General features: G+C 40.3%; 1 protein-coding gene across 2 annotated transcripts in view; it reads right to left on the reverse strand.

Moving 5' to 3' along the window:
- The window catches only part of RELN (reelin), a 293,331-nt gene that overhangs the window by 205,320 nt on the left and 68,833 nt on the right, over positions 1 to 19,178 (reverse strand). For both annotated transcript variants that reach the window (XM_066986910.1, XM_048068408.2), the window contains exon 3: positions 6,812 to 6,947. In XM_066986910.1, the coding sequence (XP_066843011.1) occupies positions 6,812 to 6,947 (136 nt within the window). The remainder of the gene's footprint in view (positions 1 to 6,811; positions 6,948 to 19,178) is intronic.

Genomic DNA, 19,178 nt, shown 5'->3' on the forward strand with positions numbered 1-19,178 from the left:
ATCTTGACATGTACCAAAATACTGACTGTTGAGGATGATGAAGATAAAGAATTCATTTTTCATGATGTGGCAGGGGGTGCTTATGCTTAGGCAGCTGAGTCTGTGTTGGTGGGATACAGATCCGGCCTGAAAAACTTAGGTCCTGGTAGAAAGATGAACATGGGAATTAGGTAGCTAGTGATCCATTAAAGTCAGTAGAGACCTAGGACTTGATTCAGCCGCTTAAACATGTCTGAAATAATTCGAGATGTCCTAAGGAAACTATTAGAGCTAGAGAGACCTTCTAGACCTGCAGGTACCTCCCTGTAAATGTAAAATTAGATGTCAGACTGTACATGTCTGTGGTTCTGTAACTGGCCCAATCAAGAGAATTACAGATACATAATTCACTCATAGATACATACCCAGAGATATCTGTGTATGCTATCTAAAGTTGAAAATCCAAAAATCCCTTTGAAGAATTGAAAATATGTGCAATCAGGTTCCATTGTCCCTCATGGTGTTCCTCCTTTGCTTTGAACACTTTTGAATATTCCCTCATCACAGTACACTAGTGTTAGAGTGTAACAACGTTTCTGAAAATACACAGAATTCCTCCCTGGTCTTCTCTGTTTGCTTTATCACCACATAAAATAAGAAAAAGTGAGACACAACTAATAGACAAGCTACATCTAATTCTGCACAATCGGTTGAGTCTACGTTCCTTGGGGTCATACTCAGAAGAGCCACAGCAATTCCATGTACGGTGTTTGATTTCACTGGAAAATTAACAAACACAGAAGATGAAGGAGGTAATCTGGGCACCACATCAAAATGGGACATGAGCAGAGCCAAGATCTGAATCAAACATTGGCTTGTGATTTTCAGAATGTTACACATAATGCTGATTGACAGTACTACAATGCCTCTTCCCAGGGAAGTGGAAAACCTAGTGAAGGAGCAATTTTTCTTCATGGTTTCACTAAACTGGCACACCAGAAGGAACAATTACTGACTTTTTTTTTCCCTTTTTTTTTTTTTTTTTTTTCCGCAAGGCGTAAGTTATAAGCAATATGGAAAAATAAAACGGCTGCAACACTGGGCTAGTGTTAGATATACCCTGACCACAAAAAATGACTGTCTGTTACCTGATGCCCATACAACCCTTGTCTTAGGCAGAGTTCACACCAATACCAAAAAGATTGGTAATAAATACCCTGCTTCGCTCTTACCTTGCAATTAACAGTAGGAAGAGAAAGGTAGCACAGGACTGAAGCAGGGAGCTGATGCTTCACAGAATGCCAGAGCCAAGGATGTCTATATATTATGGTGTCCATGTGCTTTACAGCACACTCTTTAACTGACTGCAAAGATTACAATTCATAGTGACAAGCAGGATGCTATGAACAACAATTTATTTCTTTGTACTATTCTGGTTCAGAACTTGAGGAATAAAAACCTATATGATCATATAATTGAGAGTTGAGTAACTACATATAAATACAAGAGACTTAAGGGACCTTAGTTCTGATATTTGCTATCTTCTCTTAGCATTTTTAACACTTGTGTGTATTATCTTTGTGTGTAGAGCAAACATAACCATCTACTTAATCTTGAAGTTATACTTCTGCATTTCCTTCCTTTGAAGTTGGGTGGTTGTTTTGTTTTTTAATTGTTTTGCTTTGTTTTGTTTTTATCAAGTGAAAAAAATAGTAAATACTGTCTTAAATGACAGTTTAGCAAAGTGGTTTACCAGGAGAATGTGGTTCCTTCAGACAATATATCCTTTTCCCACCCTGGTTAGAGGACTAATATAGCAGACCATCTAATCTTCTTGGTTTTTTATACAATATTTCCACAATTCTTATCATGGGTTTTCTATAAATGTTTTAAATAGGTAACCAAGACTCTCAATCACAGTCTTTATGTTCTGCATGATATTTCAAGTTCATATGTTGACACAGTTGCCAGCTCCTAGAAACAGGCTTAAACACATGGGCAAGAAAAGACCAGCTTGGGAATAGAGCACTTAAAATTTCCCAGAAAGGAGTTGTATCATTAGGTGATTGTGTGAAAAGACATACACTGAAAAACACATCTCCTTTCTTGCAAGTTTCTTCCAAGTTTCTTTTAATAGCTCAACTGCCTGGCTCAACACTGACTTTCAAACTTTGCCCAGGAGCTGTGCTGGGAACCAGTTGCTCCTGCTTTAGAAGTGATGTGCCAGTGTCCTGACTCAGCAACCATAGCTCTCTTACCCTCATCTGCAAACCGATGTAAAAAAAAATACTTATTTTCCAAAGTAATTTCTATAGCGACCTATTCTATTTAATATAGTAGTTGGAACTTCTGTAATAAACCATGCTGATGCTCAAACACATAGTATGTTTTTGAAATTTAGGTCAGCTTTATCACTTTTACAAACTAGAAAGTTAAGCCATCTACAAAAGTATGGTCTTAACAACCTAAGATGTAATGCTAAGTATTACCCTGCTTAGCAGCCATTATCGTCCCCATGGCAGGCTGAGGTTTAACTAGGTTAGTGTGAGCTTAGAGCAGAAATTACAAACAGTGAAAACTAGCTGAAGGCCTGTGAAGATTATGTTTTACAAATTTTCATGCAATCAGAAAAATAATTTATTAGCATGAAGGAGGACCTGCTTTTATTTTTTATTTATTTTTCGGTGGTAAGCAGTGATTACAGATTCTGGCAATTTACTTAAGAGGTCTTGGTGTTCAAGGTCTCCTAAGACCTGTTTAAAGGAATCCTAAATTACTGCTAGGAAAACTGTTCTGCAACAAAAGATGCATTTTAGCTTTCATTTCCTAAGTTCATCTTGAATTATCAGTGCTGAAAAAAATACTAAAGAATTGCACTCACACATCCTACAGGGGCAGCAGCAGCTTTCTATTTTTCTTTTAGAAGGGTATTTTACAGAAGAATGCTTCCAAGTATTCATATGTTATTCATAATAAGGTATTTGGACCAACAACAACAATAAAAAAAAAGTGAGACTGAGAAGCAATTTGCATGTGATCAAGGTAAAAGCAATACCCATTGCCTGATTTTGCACAGAAGCATGTTGGTTCCAGCAGCCTTCCCCCACAGAGCACAGGGCTCTACACCATCCCTCGCCCTGGTGACATCAGGGAAAGGACTTGCTGAGGGACACGTTGTGTCAAAGATAAATGCCGGACTCCGTCAGGCACCATTACCATCAGACCTGGCAGTAGCACAGAAGTAACTGGACTACATCACACTGCACAGATGAGGAATCTTCCGAGGGGAGGAAAGAAACCAAGTGCTTTGCTGCAAGCTGCTGTATGAGGAGTGAATCCCAGTTTCCTGCAACCTTGCATCTCCCATCTCCACGAATAAGGCCATCTTCCATGCCGGAGCCCCAAGTGCATTCCCAATTCCCACCATCCCAGAGGGGTGACAGCTTCACCAGCCCTCCTTCCCCACAGCAGCAACAACACCTTGGGTGTCGAAGGCTACCCGTGTTAGTAAACGCCATGTAGCCAGGAGCCACCTTCCTCAGCCATGTGTTGGGAACGTGTGGTGGGTTGGTAGCTGGTAACTGCCAAATTTAGGCCAGGAAAATTTCCGGCATTTTATAGGCAATCATGCTGCAGCAGGCAGGACTGCTGCTGAGAATACCCAAATTTGCTGGTAGAAATTCTCTATCCATTTGCTGTTATCAAGAAACTAAGTATATTGATATCCCAACCACTTTGTCACCTTTGTTTAGTTACTGATGGATATAAGAACTATGGAGGGAGCTGGCTGGCAGCATGACCACAGAGGTATCATTTCTTAGGGGTTCATTCTGTTTCAGGACTGAGCTCTAGAAGCACCAAAAAGCATAGATGAAGGAAACAGGATTTTTCCCCATGACATCTACGGGTTTATAACTACCCTGTAGGGATTAAGTTTTTCTTTCACACTGATATGACAAAGTGTAACCTTCAGTTTCTATCAAGTTACTTGAGATTATCACAGAGTGAAGCAATAGAAATCTGTTATATCTGTTTTAACAACTAAATGTGGCCTTGTTATTCCTATTCCCAGGCCTTTTCATTTAGACATGTTAGCAATAAATATGCTCCTAACAGACTGTTGTAAAAAGAAAAGGAGAAATAAGATAGAAATAATAGCCAAGGCTGAGTAATATAAATGAGAAATTGCACTTCAATACATTATTCAGAAAACAGAAGATGACAAAAAAATCCCAGCTCTACCCTTTCCTCACCTGAAACTCAGTCATGAAGTGTAGGATACCCATCTGCATTGGAAGTGATAGGAGAGAATGATTTCACTGACATTAACTTATGCATGAATGACCCTAACTTGAGCCCTGAGCATTTCAGCTTTTCTGCCTGCATGTCCATGCCCGCAGAGGATGCCAGAGCAGGTCAATAGCAAGTGCACTTAATAAAAGCTGGTCGTGCAGTGGCCTGGGGAGATTCGCATGGTGACCTTTGTCCAGTTTCTCCTGAGAAGTGTCCAGGGATAAGTGTCAACATGGCAAAACTTGCACCACCAGTGCTGGCACTAATTAATAACCTTATTATCCATCCCAAGAGAGGCCAAAGACTAATGAGCTGATCTGAATCACTGACGCATTGGCAGCAGCATAGGAAGCTCTTACCTCTCTTGTGCTGTTTACAGAGTCCATAAATTATCATTCAGGTACCTCTGTGAATACTATTATTTATATTAAATTTAAACAAAATTTTTAGTTAGTGTCAAGTGTTAAAAAGTCTTTTTAAATTAATTTGCTGCAGAGGAGCAAGTGGCAGAGAACAAGGCAGGGTCAAATCTAAAGTCACGAAGTCAGAGAAATTTGTAAGGCAACTGCAGCCAAGTCCTGCAACCAAGTGAATCCTGGAGGAAACACCACCATCTGGGAGGCTAAGCCTTTCTTTTCTCGTCTGAATTCATCCTTCAGGACACCATACTGATATAAACTGCATTGCTTTGCTGACACAAAAGGACAAACGGGTATCACGGAGCACCCCTATGGGTGCCTCTGAGACCAACAGACCCCCAGGCCAGTGGCTCTGGGAGTGGCCTGGTGCCAGGCCGGTTGCCACAGGAGCAGGCTGCTCAGCCCTGCCAGGGCAAGGACAGGAAGATTTGATGTCTCTGCACCCACACTGCTGGCATACTTATGCTTACATCCACGCTGCAGAGTCAGGGATGAATTCAGATTTCTTCTGTGTGTGTTCTATATACCGCAGCATGACCAAAAACTTTACCAACATGGTACAAAACCCACCACTAATGAGGTGCTAATACACATCATGGATTAAACAAGCAGTTGGATTTCCAAAACAGTTCAGTGCTGACCTAACTCTGTTTCCACTGAGGCCAGTGATGAACCTTCCACTGATTTCAAGATAGGTAAGAAATTACTCCCTCAGAAAATGTCCCTTTAATTTCATTTAAATGCGAATCATCAGTCACAACACTATTTGTACTTCTACAGAGCTATCCATCAGCTCTTCTTCAACAACGACAAACAGAACATGGACAAAAACATCAGTCACAGGAAAATGAATGGCTGTTTACAAACTGACCTCAAAACTTGCAATGGAGGGTCACATAAATAAATATATTCACAGTCACTATGCAAGATAGGACCAACAACTATTTCTTGAATATGCAGGAAAACAAAAACAACAACAACAACAACAAAAGAGAAAGAAAGGGAGTAAGCAAGAGTATGCAGAAAAAAATGTACAGCTCATCTCATTTTCCTCAGGCACCTCAAAGAACAAAATTTAGCTGCTACTCTGTGCTCAGCAAAAGAAATTGTATATTCGGAGAGAAATTAAAGGAAGCATAAAATTTACAGAATTTTCACAGGAAAAGAAAAAAAATCTTATCTCACAGATTTCTTGAAGGTATGTGCAACTAGTTTGTGAGGGTAACATTTCTGACTGAATTTTTCAAACCAGTGACAGTATTTCCTCAGATATTTCCTCAAATTTGACTTGTGTCAAATAGTGAATGGGAATCTTAAATGCCATAAACAGCTTCTCTGGTATATTCTAAAAGTTAATGAGAAACAAACACATTTTCAAAAGTCTGTTACCACTCATCAAAACTATTTTTCCCCAATTTATCATTAGACATTTAGAAGAAAAAAAAAAAGAGCTAGAAAAGAGCAAGGAAATAAAAAAAAAAAAAGTCTTGGCACTCTCATTGCAGCTAATATACTGTTACAGAATAGGCAAAACCATGCAATAGGTAGGAAAGGGGAATATCAAGGAAACGGATCAGCCGATCAGCAGGTACTCTATTCACTATCAGCAATGTATACCCTCGGAGAATTAAGTCTCTCACTTCTTACTTTTTACAACACATTAAAAAATAAAACAACTTGCTTATGTGGGACACTTATCTGCAGTGGGACACTTCCCAGTACAGATAGAAAGGAAGGAATACTGACTCAGAGAAAGATTCACTGGGAAACAGAGGGCAGTCACCGAAACACACAGAAGGTGACAAACTCTGAAATGCTGCAACTGTTCACTTCTCTAACTAGGAAGCACTCTGGCTTTTTGTCTGCGAATGGGTTAAGCTTAAAATATTTTCTACTTTAAACTCTATTCCAGGTATATTTTTTTTATCTCAAATATAATCTACCAAAAATTTTGGGAGAAATAATTAGAAAATACTTTAAGTAAAATGTAATTCTACGTGAAAATATGTATTCTAATAATTCATAATAAGCTGTGTATTTTTTGGCACTTAATAAGGTACTAAATCATCATATGATAACTTAGGTCTTTAAAATGAATTACCGAAAATCAGGATACATACATGAAGTTCACGCAGCCCGTCCCCGCAGGTGGAGCAATCCAAACAAAACTGAGGTTGGTGGTTGGGAGATGGCTCACATGTGATGCAACCACACTGCACATGAACTGATTTCCAAACTGGTGGTCAGACATAATTCCTACAAGAAAGGCACAGGGGAGATAAAAAGTAACGTGTTAATGGCACATTGCAAGGTGCTAACAGACAGAGTAGTACATCTACCATGTGTTTCATCATGGCGATATGAAAGGAGAAAAGCCAAGGGAATGCCATGAAGTAATTAGAATCAATGCCAATGAAAACACTGGAGCTGGCCTTTGCTGGAGCCAAGGCTGACTTTGGCTCCATGTATTTACTATCATTATTCCTCATGAGACCAATAGCAGAGGAATTATTTGCATTTTTAAGGGAGGGAGCTGGATCACAGCTGCTGTAAATCAATGTTACTCCACTAACTCATTTACACACATTACAGATCTAAAAAGAAATTAAATCTGAAGGAAAAATCTTATATTTTAATAAGAAAAATGAAGCTAATAGAGAAAGGTGTTATCTTTTAGTACATAGGCACATCTACTTAAAAAAAAAAAAAAGATAAGCTTTTGTTTCGTGAACTCCTCTGATCTGAAATAAAAGCAGCAACCTTCAACAGCTTCACCAGTATATATTCCTTTGAATTTTTTTTGAATCAGCCTGTAATATATGGATGAATGTAAATGTCTTCTATTAATCACCCTCTCTGGAATTCACTCCAGTTCATCAGTAGATAAAAGAACTGTATTTTTTCTCTCTCTCTCTCTCTCACACACACACACCAAAAGAAAAGAAAAGAAACAAGAAAAAAAAAACACACAAAAACAAATACAGACACACACACACACACACACGATATCTGACATCATTCTTGTCCCCAGTTGGAGCCCTTCTGTAGTTTCCTCCAAATCAGTGCAAACTTGGTTGTTTGTTTAATACCCCTAGGCTTGAAGTAAGGCAATCTTACTTTGAGTGGATTACTACACCTTTAATCCTAGCACATTAAACAATAACTGTTGAAACTATTCTTTAGAAGGCACTTAACAAAAGGAAATGCCTTGTTCCCAGTTACTTCAAATATTGAACCTTCAGAGAATAGCTACATGGGCTAAAACATTGCTAATAGGATCAGAGGGAAAGCAGATGGTAGCAGGTACCTCCATGCTCAAAAAGGTCACTGTTAGCTGTTATGTGGCTGTGTCTCAGAAAGTTTATGCTGGTTGGTATTTCTTACAGTTCCTTGCTGCAATTCAAAAAACAACAGATAAATAAACCTTATCTCTGCGTCTCAGAATCCTCAACAATTGTTTTTGACAGCAGTTCTTCTGAAATGTGAACCCAACAGTTTCTCTTAAACCCTCACTGACCCAAAGGCTGAAGGAGTTTGCAAGCAAGAGACTTTCACCACGGAGACGGATGGCTCCTTTCAGCTGCAAACACACTGCTCCTCCTGTTCCTCCCCAGGGGCTGCCAAGCCAGCAGAGAGGGGGCTGCCTCAGAAGGAAATCACTGAGCATTTTACAGATCAAAAGCAACATCTGAAATCCCACTCAGGGACTAGTGAGGACCAAAGTATATTAAATTCTAAACTGGTTTCAATTATGGTGGAGAAATGAAGGCACAGTGAGTTTAAGTAATCTGTCCCTGGAACGACAGGAGGCGTGGGTGATGGCAGTGATGCCTGTATCTTTTACAAATGACCACAACCCTCTCATTCACAGTTTTTCAATTAGTTCCCCACTGAAGCATACACATAAAGTCTTCCATCATACAGGTGGTTACACTGCTCAGCTCAAATTCCCAGGCAGTGGAATCACAAAATCATAGAACGGTTTGTGTTGGAAGGGACCATAAACAGTCATGGCCATCTCTTGTTAGCCTGTACTGATATTTAAGTTTTCATTTGCTTTCCTTGACTGGTTTGGGGGAGTGGCACTAACATCCTCAAAGAAATCTGCCTGACTGGTGCCCTGGAGTCTATCCAGCAGCTGCATGCAGAGAGAGATTCGTCCAAAATTATGCCCAGAGAAGTCCCTTGCAGGGTGAGTGTTATTTAGGGAACTGCTTTGATTTGCTGAGGGTGCAAGATGGCATCTCTGCTTCTTTTGCAAAACTGTGGGTCTCATCCCTCTCTCTTTGAAGTTTGGGCTAAAACCAGTGGCTTCAGTGATGTGGGACTGGCTCTCCAGAACTATGATGTGGGGTACCAGCTCACCCATATCAGCATCACGGCCGCATAACAGGAAACAGAGCAAGCTACAGGCTTTAGCAGGTTAATTAAATAACAGAGGCTGTCCGGGGAGAAACAGGAACAGCCCCTCAGTTTGAAGAAATTCCCCTTACTCCAGAGCCAGACAATATGAGGCAGGACAAAGACTGCCCTACCCACATCCCGCAGCCGGGGGACAGGCACAGCAGCTTGGGAAATGTGACCACTTCCCTCCTTGGCAGCAACTTGTGAGTTAATGAATTCCCTAGGTTTCAAGGCAGTAGGCTGCAAAAATGTGTCTAATACATCAAACACTTACAACATCTGTGGAGAATTTCTTTTCCCTTTGATTTACAGTTTATGAAAAGAGCTTTGCAGCGACTAGAATAAATACTAAACAATGAAAAAAAAAACTCATTCAAATTTTTTAGGAAAAAAATCTATGAATTGCAGAAAGAATAATCAAAATTCCAGATTTATCATTTTATCACCTTTTTATAATAATACTTTATTAATAATTTGTCATGATCATTTTTACAACAAAAACAACCACCCCTCATCTGCTGGACCTTTATGGGGTATGTCAACTCCATTTTGGAGTTCAATATCTTCAGAACATTTCACAAAACTGAAGCACTGAAACTTCGCTGAATGACAGTGATGTTTAAAAAACCTTAGTATAACTTTCTGAGGCTTAAAACTAAAGGATTCATGCTGAAAATGTGAACATAAAACTAATAAAAATGTCAAATATGGAACAATGTAAATGATACTAAGAACTCATGAAAATAAAGAAGAAAAAAATATTTCCCCCTCTTGCTACCAGCCTTCTTTCATTGCCCTGCTATGGAAAGCAACACTTCTCCATCCCCCTCCAAACAGGCAGGCTGCTTCCCAGACTGAGTGCTTGTTCCAAAATCTAAGGACAAATGTCAAACAAGGTTCTTCTATAAAAAAATAAAGTGAGTACAAGACAAACCTGATTATACAGCAGCTCTCATAACAAAAGTGTGTCTTGTATGTACCTCAGACAGCTTCAAAGGCAGAGCATGCCTTATTTTAAGGTATTTGGCTCAGGTCCACATTGTCCTACGGGCAACTCCTGGCATGTTGTGTTGACCAGTGCAACTATACCCATTCAAGACTAGTGTTATAAAAAAATAATAAAAATAAAGTAAAAATAAAAAGTAATAGTCTTAAGGTATCATTTTAAGATCTGTCTTTATAAAACTCAATAAACACTCGTGGAAATAATCAGGTGTTGCCATGTCACTCAATACAGAAATATTCAAAGGCTTGTGACAGTTACACATCCACAGATCTAAAACATACTGCATGCAAAGACACTGTTAGCATCTCTCTGAATGCCTTTGCCCTTGTTTTTTACAATGTGCACTCATCATACTGAGGTGTCTCAGACATTTGCACTCTCCGGCCTCTCCATCTCCTTTTCAGAGCCTTTAGGAGTCCCAGTAAAATCATTCAAACCCCAGACATGCTTTGTACCTGCAAACACTGCTGGGAGAGGAACTAGACATGCTCAGGCCCTCTCAAGATTTAACTCAGCAGCTGTTTTTCATTGCATAAACTTTTTAAAATGTGCTCAGCCCTATTCAATCCATTATTTGTAGTCACTGAATGAAAAGGCTTCTACATGAAGAGGTAGATTTCAAGAGGTAGATTAAATGCAAGAAATCTAGAGATGGACAAAACCTTTTGAATGGAAAATCTTATGTAAAGTAAGGTGACAAATACATTGCCTCAATGTTTGTCCATGAAAAATTATTATATTTCTAATCACAGTCATTAGTATGGGTGTTGGTGCTAATTCAGGGAACTATTTTGCCTCTTTCATAAATTGGCATACAGGAAGGTGAACGAGATATGAAGATGCTGTTTTAGTGGTCAATAAATGTCTGAGCACAAGGGCAATTCCTCAGCTCTTTACTTCTTTAACCTTGGTGAGTATCTTTCCAAAAAGGGGAGGAAAAGAAGATAGGAACTATTCCCTCAGCTGGACCACTTGAAGTCAAAAGATAATCTTTTCTCCTGGCAAGGCTTGGGAGTCATCCAGTATTGCAGAAAAATACAGTAAAACTCACATGCTTTTTTGCTTTCTAAGTCTGAGAAATGTTAATCTGTAATAGTCCTTACTTACATGTGGTAACTACATAATATTTCTTATTAAAAAATGGTTCCCTAAACCGAAAATTTATACAAGTAGCTCATCTGCATGTCACAGTCCTTGGCAGATCCTGCATCCATGCTAAGTCTCAGTGGACTTTCCAGCACTGAACCGGATGGTAGGTAGCCTACCACTTCTTATTTATTATGTTAATCGCAGATGAGAGTAACAGAGACAGTTAATGTTAAATACAGGAGTAAGATGAATGACTACATTTTGGTTTTGCTGCCTCCAAATGGATTATCTGCTACACATTTCCATTTCCAAAATTCTGCGTAAGAGTGACAGCAAAATGCCAGACACAAAATGTTGATGAAATACTGAGAAAATAAAGCTGTAAGTGCCAAATTATCCCAGGATCTTTCAGTAGCCATTCCTTAATAATAGATAATTCAAGCTAAAAACAGACATCTCTGAGGGAAAACCAAGTGTCTCTCCACGTAATCTGGCGAGCAAAAGAATTCTGTGTTGCAGTTGGGCAGGGAGCTCTCAAGACCTGAATTTACAGAAACCCATGTGCAGGCCCCAAGGAAACTTTTAGGCTAAAATCTGTGCCCTGAATGTATATAGGCACCAAGTGCATTTTACAGCTGCTGGAGCTGCAGCTGTCAGACTACATTTCCAGAGTGAGGCACCTCCCTTTCTCCTAGGACTGTTTGGATGTTTAAATGACCTTTCTGATCCTTACCCACAAATAATGGGTAAAAATATAATATGTGTTTTCCCTGAGTGCTATAGCAAGATCAACAATCTGCATTAAGAAGGCCTTTCGAGGGTAAAGAAATATCTGGAGTTAGCAACTATCCTGTTGTTTCTAAAGCATGAATACAAATGTACAATTATTAGTTTATTTTGTGATCTGTACTCAAACAGATAGCCAGTTGTAGGCAGCTGAATTATCCATATAAATTCCTTCAAAATGAGTAAAGATGCAGAATCTGGCCCTAAGTGAACTCACCTAGCTAAAATATGAAGCTGCTGATTGATTTTTTCAGAATGATTTCCTTCTGCTTCACAGGAAAAACACATCTCGTTTGATAGAAACTAACAGACTGCTAAAGCACTTGGTGGCCTTTGTGATCAATTAGGGGTCAGGATGATCTGATAAATTATTAATAGTACAAAGAAAGAAAAGACCAGCAACTGTGAGATATAGGCTTCCACCTTCATCTTTCTCGAAGTCATGAGTTTGTTTCACTATTATTATTTCCGCTTCATTAGTAAATAATAGATTTTTTCAGCTTATGCCATGTTGGGGAAAATACCGTCCACAGACTAGGAAGAAGAGTAGAAAAAGAATGAATAACCATATAGCAATAAAATCTGTCACTAAATTCCTTAACTCCTTTTGTGGTCAGGAGCCAAGTGGATACTGAATGCAGCAATCTAACTCCTGTGGGGTGCTGCTGTGCTGAAATGGCTAGGGATGAAAGTATTTATTTTATAACATTTTGCTACCCATATAAATTTGAATTTGTTTTCTTTATAGTTCTGAAAACAACATTTTACTACAACTTTGCATTTGAATTGCATCCACAGTTTGGGATCCAGGTCAGAACCATATGAGTGCTAGCAAGATGTTCACGTTTTTTTGAATACTTCCTGAAGCGAGCGCTTCACTAGATGCACAGGTTTGCAAGAATGAACCCCTAATGTACAGATCTATAATTTGTATTTTTTTCCAAAAAAGAGAATATTTTTTATTCTTATATTTTTAAGAATATACTGTAATTTTTATTTTTATTTAATCTCTCTTTTAATGTTCTACTTTTAAGGGACTGTTAAAACTTTTGAGCAGCCTTTTTTTGGAAGCCACTTAGAGGCATAATACATCTCAGGGATTTATGAGTGCCTGTTTCATTAAATGTAACGGGAGTTGCACATATGGAAATTCTGGTGTATGGGGAGGAGAATATCCCCTTTCATTTGCATAATTCCCCAAGATGCTGAATGAGCCCCTTGTGTAACATGCGATAGGCTGGGTGAGGCAGAGGAGTGGGGGTGGTGAGACCCTGCTCTGCAGCCTCTTGGTGGCTTTGGGGTGGCGCTGGCAGGAGGGAGGAGAGGACAATTCACAGCTGAAGTCTAAGTGCTCCACAGAGAGCAACACAGCACTAAGTGCTCCAAGGCAAGTAGATTTAGTAACAGTAAACATGGACCAGCAGTAATATAAATAGAAAATGCTAATAAGCTTCTGTGTTGCTGAAATATTGAGAAAGAAAAAGCTGTTTTCAAAGGCTTGAGCCAAAATCTATTTTAAAAGTTCACTAACAGCCCTAGCATGTTTTATAATAGTAACTTTGGTATTTTTCTTTATAGAAGCCTGTTAGGCTGATACCTTCATTCTGTACTAGCTTTTTATAGGTCTATTTTAGCAATGTATTACACTTTACCCTCTTGCAGAAAAGCAGCTGTCCCTGCTTTGCATTCACTTTGTTTTTAATTCGTTTTGTATTTGGCTCGTGAATGTCTCATCCACATGAACAACTCTTGTACAACTTCCCCAAACTGTTGCACTGTTGTGAGTCTTTCCACTTCACAAACCTCAGTATGAGTCCCATGAGCCAAGCATTAGACACATGCTTGATAAGTTTTGTATCGGTGACCGGTGTGACAAAGGGCCACCGTGCCATAGTGTCACACATTGACTCCCATAAGAGGGAGTCTCTGAGGGCCCTCGCTCTGAGGGCCAGCAGTAGCCACATCCGTCTTTACAGCAGTGACAATTTATGAAGGCAGCATTGGAGCCTCTGAAGTGCCCCGAATTTGCCTTGGTAGAGGTGAAACTGCAAACAGGCAGAACCACACTGACCTTCTCCCTTAGGCAGAGCCGCGCACTGACCAAACCTCCCTGCTCATCGGCTGAAGTGACATCCGATGAGACAAGAAGTGCAACAGCTAGAAGACAACTACACGTCTCGATGACAATGTAACTGCCCAACGCTCCTTTATATTTGCTATTTCTATTGTAGCAAATTCCTCTGCTGAATCATTATGTTAAATTGGCTGATGATTAAGTGCTGTTAAAAATCACACAATCTAATCTTGCGATTTACCATAAAATATTAATAATTCTTAAATTGCTGCTAAATCATAGTTGTATAAAATCTATTTGTGACACTCACATAAATCCTGATTAGATCTGTAATGCATCCTTTGCAAGGCAGTAGCTTCCAGAACAGAAATATTAGTTAAGCTTCACCCCAGACTTCAGCTGTGCTGGGCCGAGTGGCTTGCATACGGACAGCACCCGTTCTCTGGTTAGGCTGTCATTGGTGACACCTCCCAGGATCCTGTTTGCTCTTCTATAGCCTAGTGTGACTAATTGGGATAATGGCTTCAAGATTTTGCTTACAAAACCCTAAGTTTCATTTAGATTTATTTTTAATGAACTTAATAGTTGCTAGCGGCCGTTTGCATTGTAACTTGTTTCCTCCTTTTTGATCCTTTGCCCACAGACATCTTCTGCATTTGCCCACATTACCATCACTGTCTCAGTCACCGAAGGATGCACTCGGTGCCCGTATCTTCTTTGCTCTTGCACTGTTCCCAGTTACATGTTCTATCTCTGTTATTGACATAAGTGGCAAACTCTGATGTTTTAAAATTGGTAGTTTCCACCTAAGCAAATTAGGTCAGTCAAACCAATCAATAAGGATATGTATGTAATGAAACCGGAGGGACCTCCATGGAAATCTTTTTCCAGATGCAGAATTTATCATTTACAGACACCACTTCTTGTTTTGGAATGATGCTATTATGCAAATTATTCTGTCCTATTCCACAACTCTTTATTGCAGATAGCTGAAAGTCAGCTTGTAAATACCCAAGGGGCGTAGGAACCACAGCATGTCCCTCACCAGCAGCACCTGCTGCATCTCCGAGGAATGGGGCAAAGCTCCTTGCATACACTTTCTTCACTTATATCAGCGTTAGTTGTTCGTGGTTAAAATCACCCTTTCTGAAGTGTTACTGACTGAGCACACACTGTAAAGAGCTCAGAGCTGTGATTAGCAGATAAACTGAATTACAGCATTGCTGTTTGCTGACAAGGCGCTCTTTCCACCCAGAGCCACAGACCTGGAGGTGCTCCAGGTTCCCATTCCCCTCCCTCCTGAAGGCTGGGCTTGCAGCTGGGCAAAGATTGCATGCTGGAATGACAGACCCACATGGGAAAAGCTGGCTATGGCAATGGCAGAATATGGTTTTATCTTCCCACATGTAAACATGACCAGCCGCTACAACATGCACAATTTGTAAATACCAGTCACAGCGTCTGCAGCACTGTGTAAAGTGAAACATTTTGCATGGAGCAGGATGAGGTGACAAATGCATTTAACTGAGTAGTTCAGCAATGAGTCAGGAGCACTGCTTTGCCTTTTTGAGAGGTGCAGAAAGAGTTGCAAATGTCTTAAGAATCATAACTGTAAAAATTAAAACTATAAACAAAGCTGCTTAAGGTGCACCACGGTCATTCCCAGACTCTGTAAAGAGGTAAGGGGAGCTGAGAAACCACCAAACAAGGTGGGGAAGAGGTCAGGGAGAAGTATGGGGGGGGGCAGAGGAAATGGTTTTGTGGGTCGAATGGAGGAATTTCAATGAAAATTGCCAATCCCCAGTTCTTTCTTTGAAACTCTGCTGAGATTCAACACCGCTGGCTAAAAAGCATCAGTATCACTGGCCATATCATGCTAACCAGTGGATGGGAGCACAGTTCTCTACACTGCATGTGCGTTCCATAAACATACTGATATTAGCCAAAAACTGCTGGGTTCTCCTCTGTATAACCACAAATCTATTACAGGCAGTGTTTAAGCATTGTAACAAAGGAGCAGGTCTCTGCTCTGCCCTCCCCTTTGTGCAGCACCAAGACAGCCTCCCCCAGTCTTTAGTTTTGAGGACACTGGGAAGGGCTCCCTGGGCAGCGGGGTCACACAGCAAAGCTCTCTGGGGCAGGGGGACTGCTGGAGACCCTGGCAGCTTGCACAGCTTCGAGCAGCAATTAGTGTGACCCCTCCGAGCTGGAGATGCTTGGGAACTGCAAAGCACCTGAGTGTGGCAAAGCAAATGCATTTCTGCATTTTTCAACCCACCTCCTGGCTGTGCAGTGTCACCTCACTGTCACCAGGGCAGTGCACGGGGAGAACATCTTTTGGAAGGGGCAGGAGTGTTGATGCTCAGCTACTCTGAAAGGCTGGAGTTTGAAAGTGTTTTCCTGCTACACACTTCTCCCACTTTCTTTCGTACCAGAAATATCAGCTATGATTTGCAGATTCCTGTGGTACTTTTACAAATAAAGAAAAAAATCCCTATCTAAGAACACCCAAATAGTTTTTTTAATGCTTTCTGCATCGTTAATATTATTTTCTATGATGATTACAGGACAAAACAGAAAACTGAAACTGAATGACTGCAAAATCTGGTTATTGTTTCCCTTTCCCTTGTGAAACAGGCAATAGTTTATTTCCCTCCTGTTCAGTCTTACAACTGCTGTGACCCCTCTCTTTGTCACTTTATGCTGCATCTCCCCCAACTACCCAGCACCACACTATAACGTTGAGAGTATTGCACTGGGCAGTCACTAAAGCAAAGAGCAGCATGCCCAGCACCCTGAATGTCCACAGGACCAGCAGAATGGTGCCCATTAAGAAGAAAACTCCTCAGAGTACATGCTACAGGCTAATAAACATGAACAGTAGCAGAATTTCAAGAGAACAAAACCCAAACACAAAACTTTACACAGAAAACCAAGCAAGAATAATCACAGCCAGAAAGCCCAGAGGGAGAACAAATTATTTTACTCGTTCATTTGCATATTACTACTTTTAACTCTAGTGAGAAAAAAATCACTAGTGAGAACAAATCTGGTGCAATGCCCCTCAGCCATATGGTATATATTAAGACATACATGCCACAGACAGAAAATTGTAACATCCTGCTTTTATTTCTATCTGACAACACACACTGTCAGTTAAGAGTAGAAAGAAAGCAAATAAAATAATTCCGCATTTTATTCCTCTGCCTGGAAATTAATTCTTCTAGACAAAATACTGTCAATCGCAAACAGGCAAGAGTACTTCCAGATCAGATGTGACCATTGCAAATAAAAGAGGGCTACCAAGTAGAGTAAGCCTCTTGTAAGCTATCACTCAATGTAAACAATAATTTTTGGGAAAAAAAAACCACTGCTGTTCTTGAAGTCTTTGTCCTTGACAGAGCACTTTATGAATAAATCTCAAAGGATAATCTTCTGCAGTCATTTCATGTTCAAGTGAGGATCTTAAACTACTGCGCAGGGTGTGTGCTGACTGAGCATGATGGCTGGAGCCAGTTGTGTCCCCAGAGCTGTGCAGGCTGCCCCCTCCCAGCCACAGCCCCTTCAGCAGCCAGAGAGGGATGGCAGTCCTGCTGGCAGCCATCCACAGACCTCATTATTTTGTGCCTCAGATTTCCTTTCCATCAGCCAAAGATCTCTCTGAACCTGTGGGTTAGCTCAGTACTGGTCAGGCAACAGGCTCATGGGTACAGCCATTACCTGTGCCTACTCTTTATGGAAGCCAAGACGTATTGTAAGAAACCTTAAGGAAATAAATTTGAAACCAGTGAACTATATTCACATCTGGAGACTGGTCAATGTTCATATGATAGCAGCTAATACCACACTGTGTGCGAGAATAAAGTGTGCTACAGAAACAGGGTGCAGGAGCTACACATCCTCCAAATCACTCTGTGGCTTTGCTGGCAAGAAGAAACCTTCAGCCAGTGCTCTGGGAATGTGAGGACAAAGACAAGCAAGTGATCACCTCTAAGAGGTCTGGGTGACCTTTCAAGATCTGGGACAGAACCAGGAAAAAACTCTTAGACTGTGAAATGCAGGGCTCAGTGGGAGCGGTGCACCCAGGGTGATCCTGATGCCTTGGTCTGCGAACCAGACATTTGGATTTAGACTTAAAATGTGATTCAGTTCTATGAATGAATGCTCAGCTGAAAACCTGTCTCTTTGAGCAAACAAACCCCACCGGGACTGTAGTAGGATAGATGCTCCAAGATTTTACTGCAGTTTTAGAAAGGGTTTAAAAAATACTGTAAGGCAAAGTAACACACCAGAGACTTACACTAGGGAGCAGCAATCCCATTAACATATAAAGAGAAGGCTAAAAATATGAAGATCAAGACACAGTGCTGCTCTTTGACCTGCTAGTCTGCCCATAGCTAGAAAAATAGCCCAAAGAGCTGCAGCCCTGCATTGAAGTTCCCCTCTTTATTATTGTTTTTCAAATAATGAAATCAACGGCAAAGTGTTGGTACAAAGGGAGAAAATTAACTCTCAATCTCTAGGTCTCAACTACATTTTTATCCTGTTGAAGGCAGATTAAAGGTTCAGAAAATGAGCAGGTTTTCTAATTTCCATTAATTTCAGCCCTGCCATGTATGCTAATTGAGTATTTTTTCTTGCTAGAACTTCCAGATACTTTGAATGTCTCACACTGTAGCATCAGCTTTCATAAATATCAGCGCTTCTTCACACATACATGTTCTCTGTTCTAACACACAGACTTTTGTGTGGCACACAGGGATGGTGGAAAACACCTATGAATTTATGAATAGAGTTAGCACTTCTGGAACTAGTATATAACCAAGAGGATGTTTCTGGTAAATAATATTCTTGCCAAATCTGAATAGATTAGGGAGTTTCCAGCTGATGTACAAATAAACGTGGGCCAAACATGATAGATAATTTGGTCTGGAAAAATGAGGCAGCCTAGAGCCTGCTAACAGGGTATTTCATATTTCCTTCAGTGCAGTGGCCAAGACATTATTGTACAAGAACACTATATTGAATAAACTGTGCTGCTTGGAAATACTTAAACCTAATTTCACATGGATGAATGCAAATAGAGACAGAGCTGTTCTGGAGTGAGCTGAAGATAGCACTGTGGTGG

This window comes from Anser cygnoides, chromosome 1 (assembly GCF_040182565.1).
Source record: "Anser cygnoides isolate HZ-2024a breed goose chromosome 1, Taihu_goose_T2T_genome, whole genome shotgun sequence".
NCBI lineage: Eukaryota > Metazoa > Chordata > Aves > Anseriformes > Anatidae > Anser > Anser cygnoides.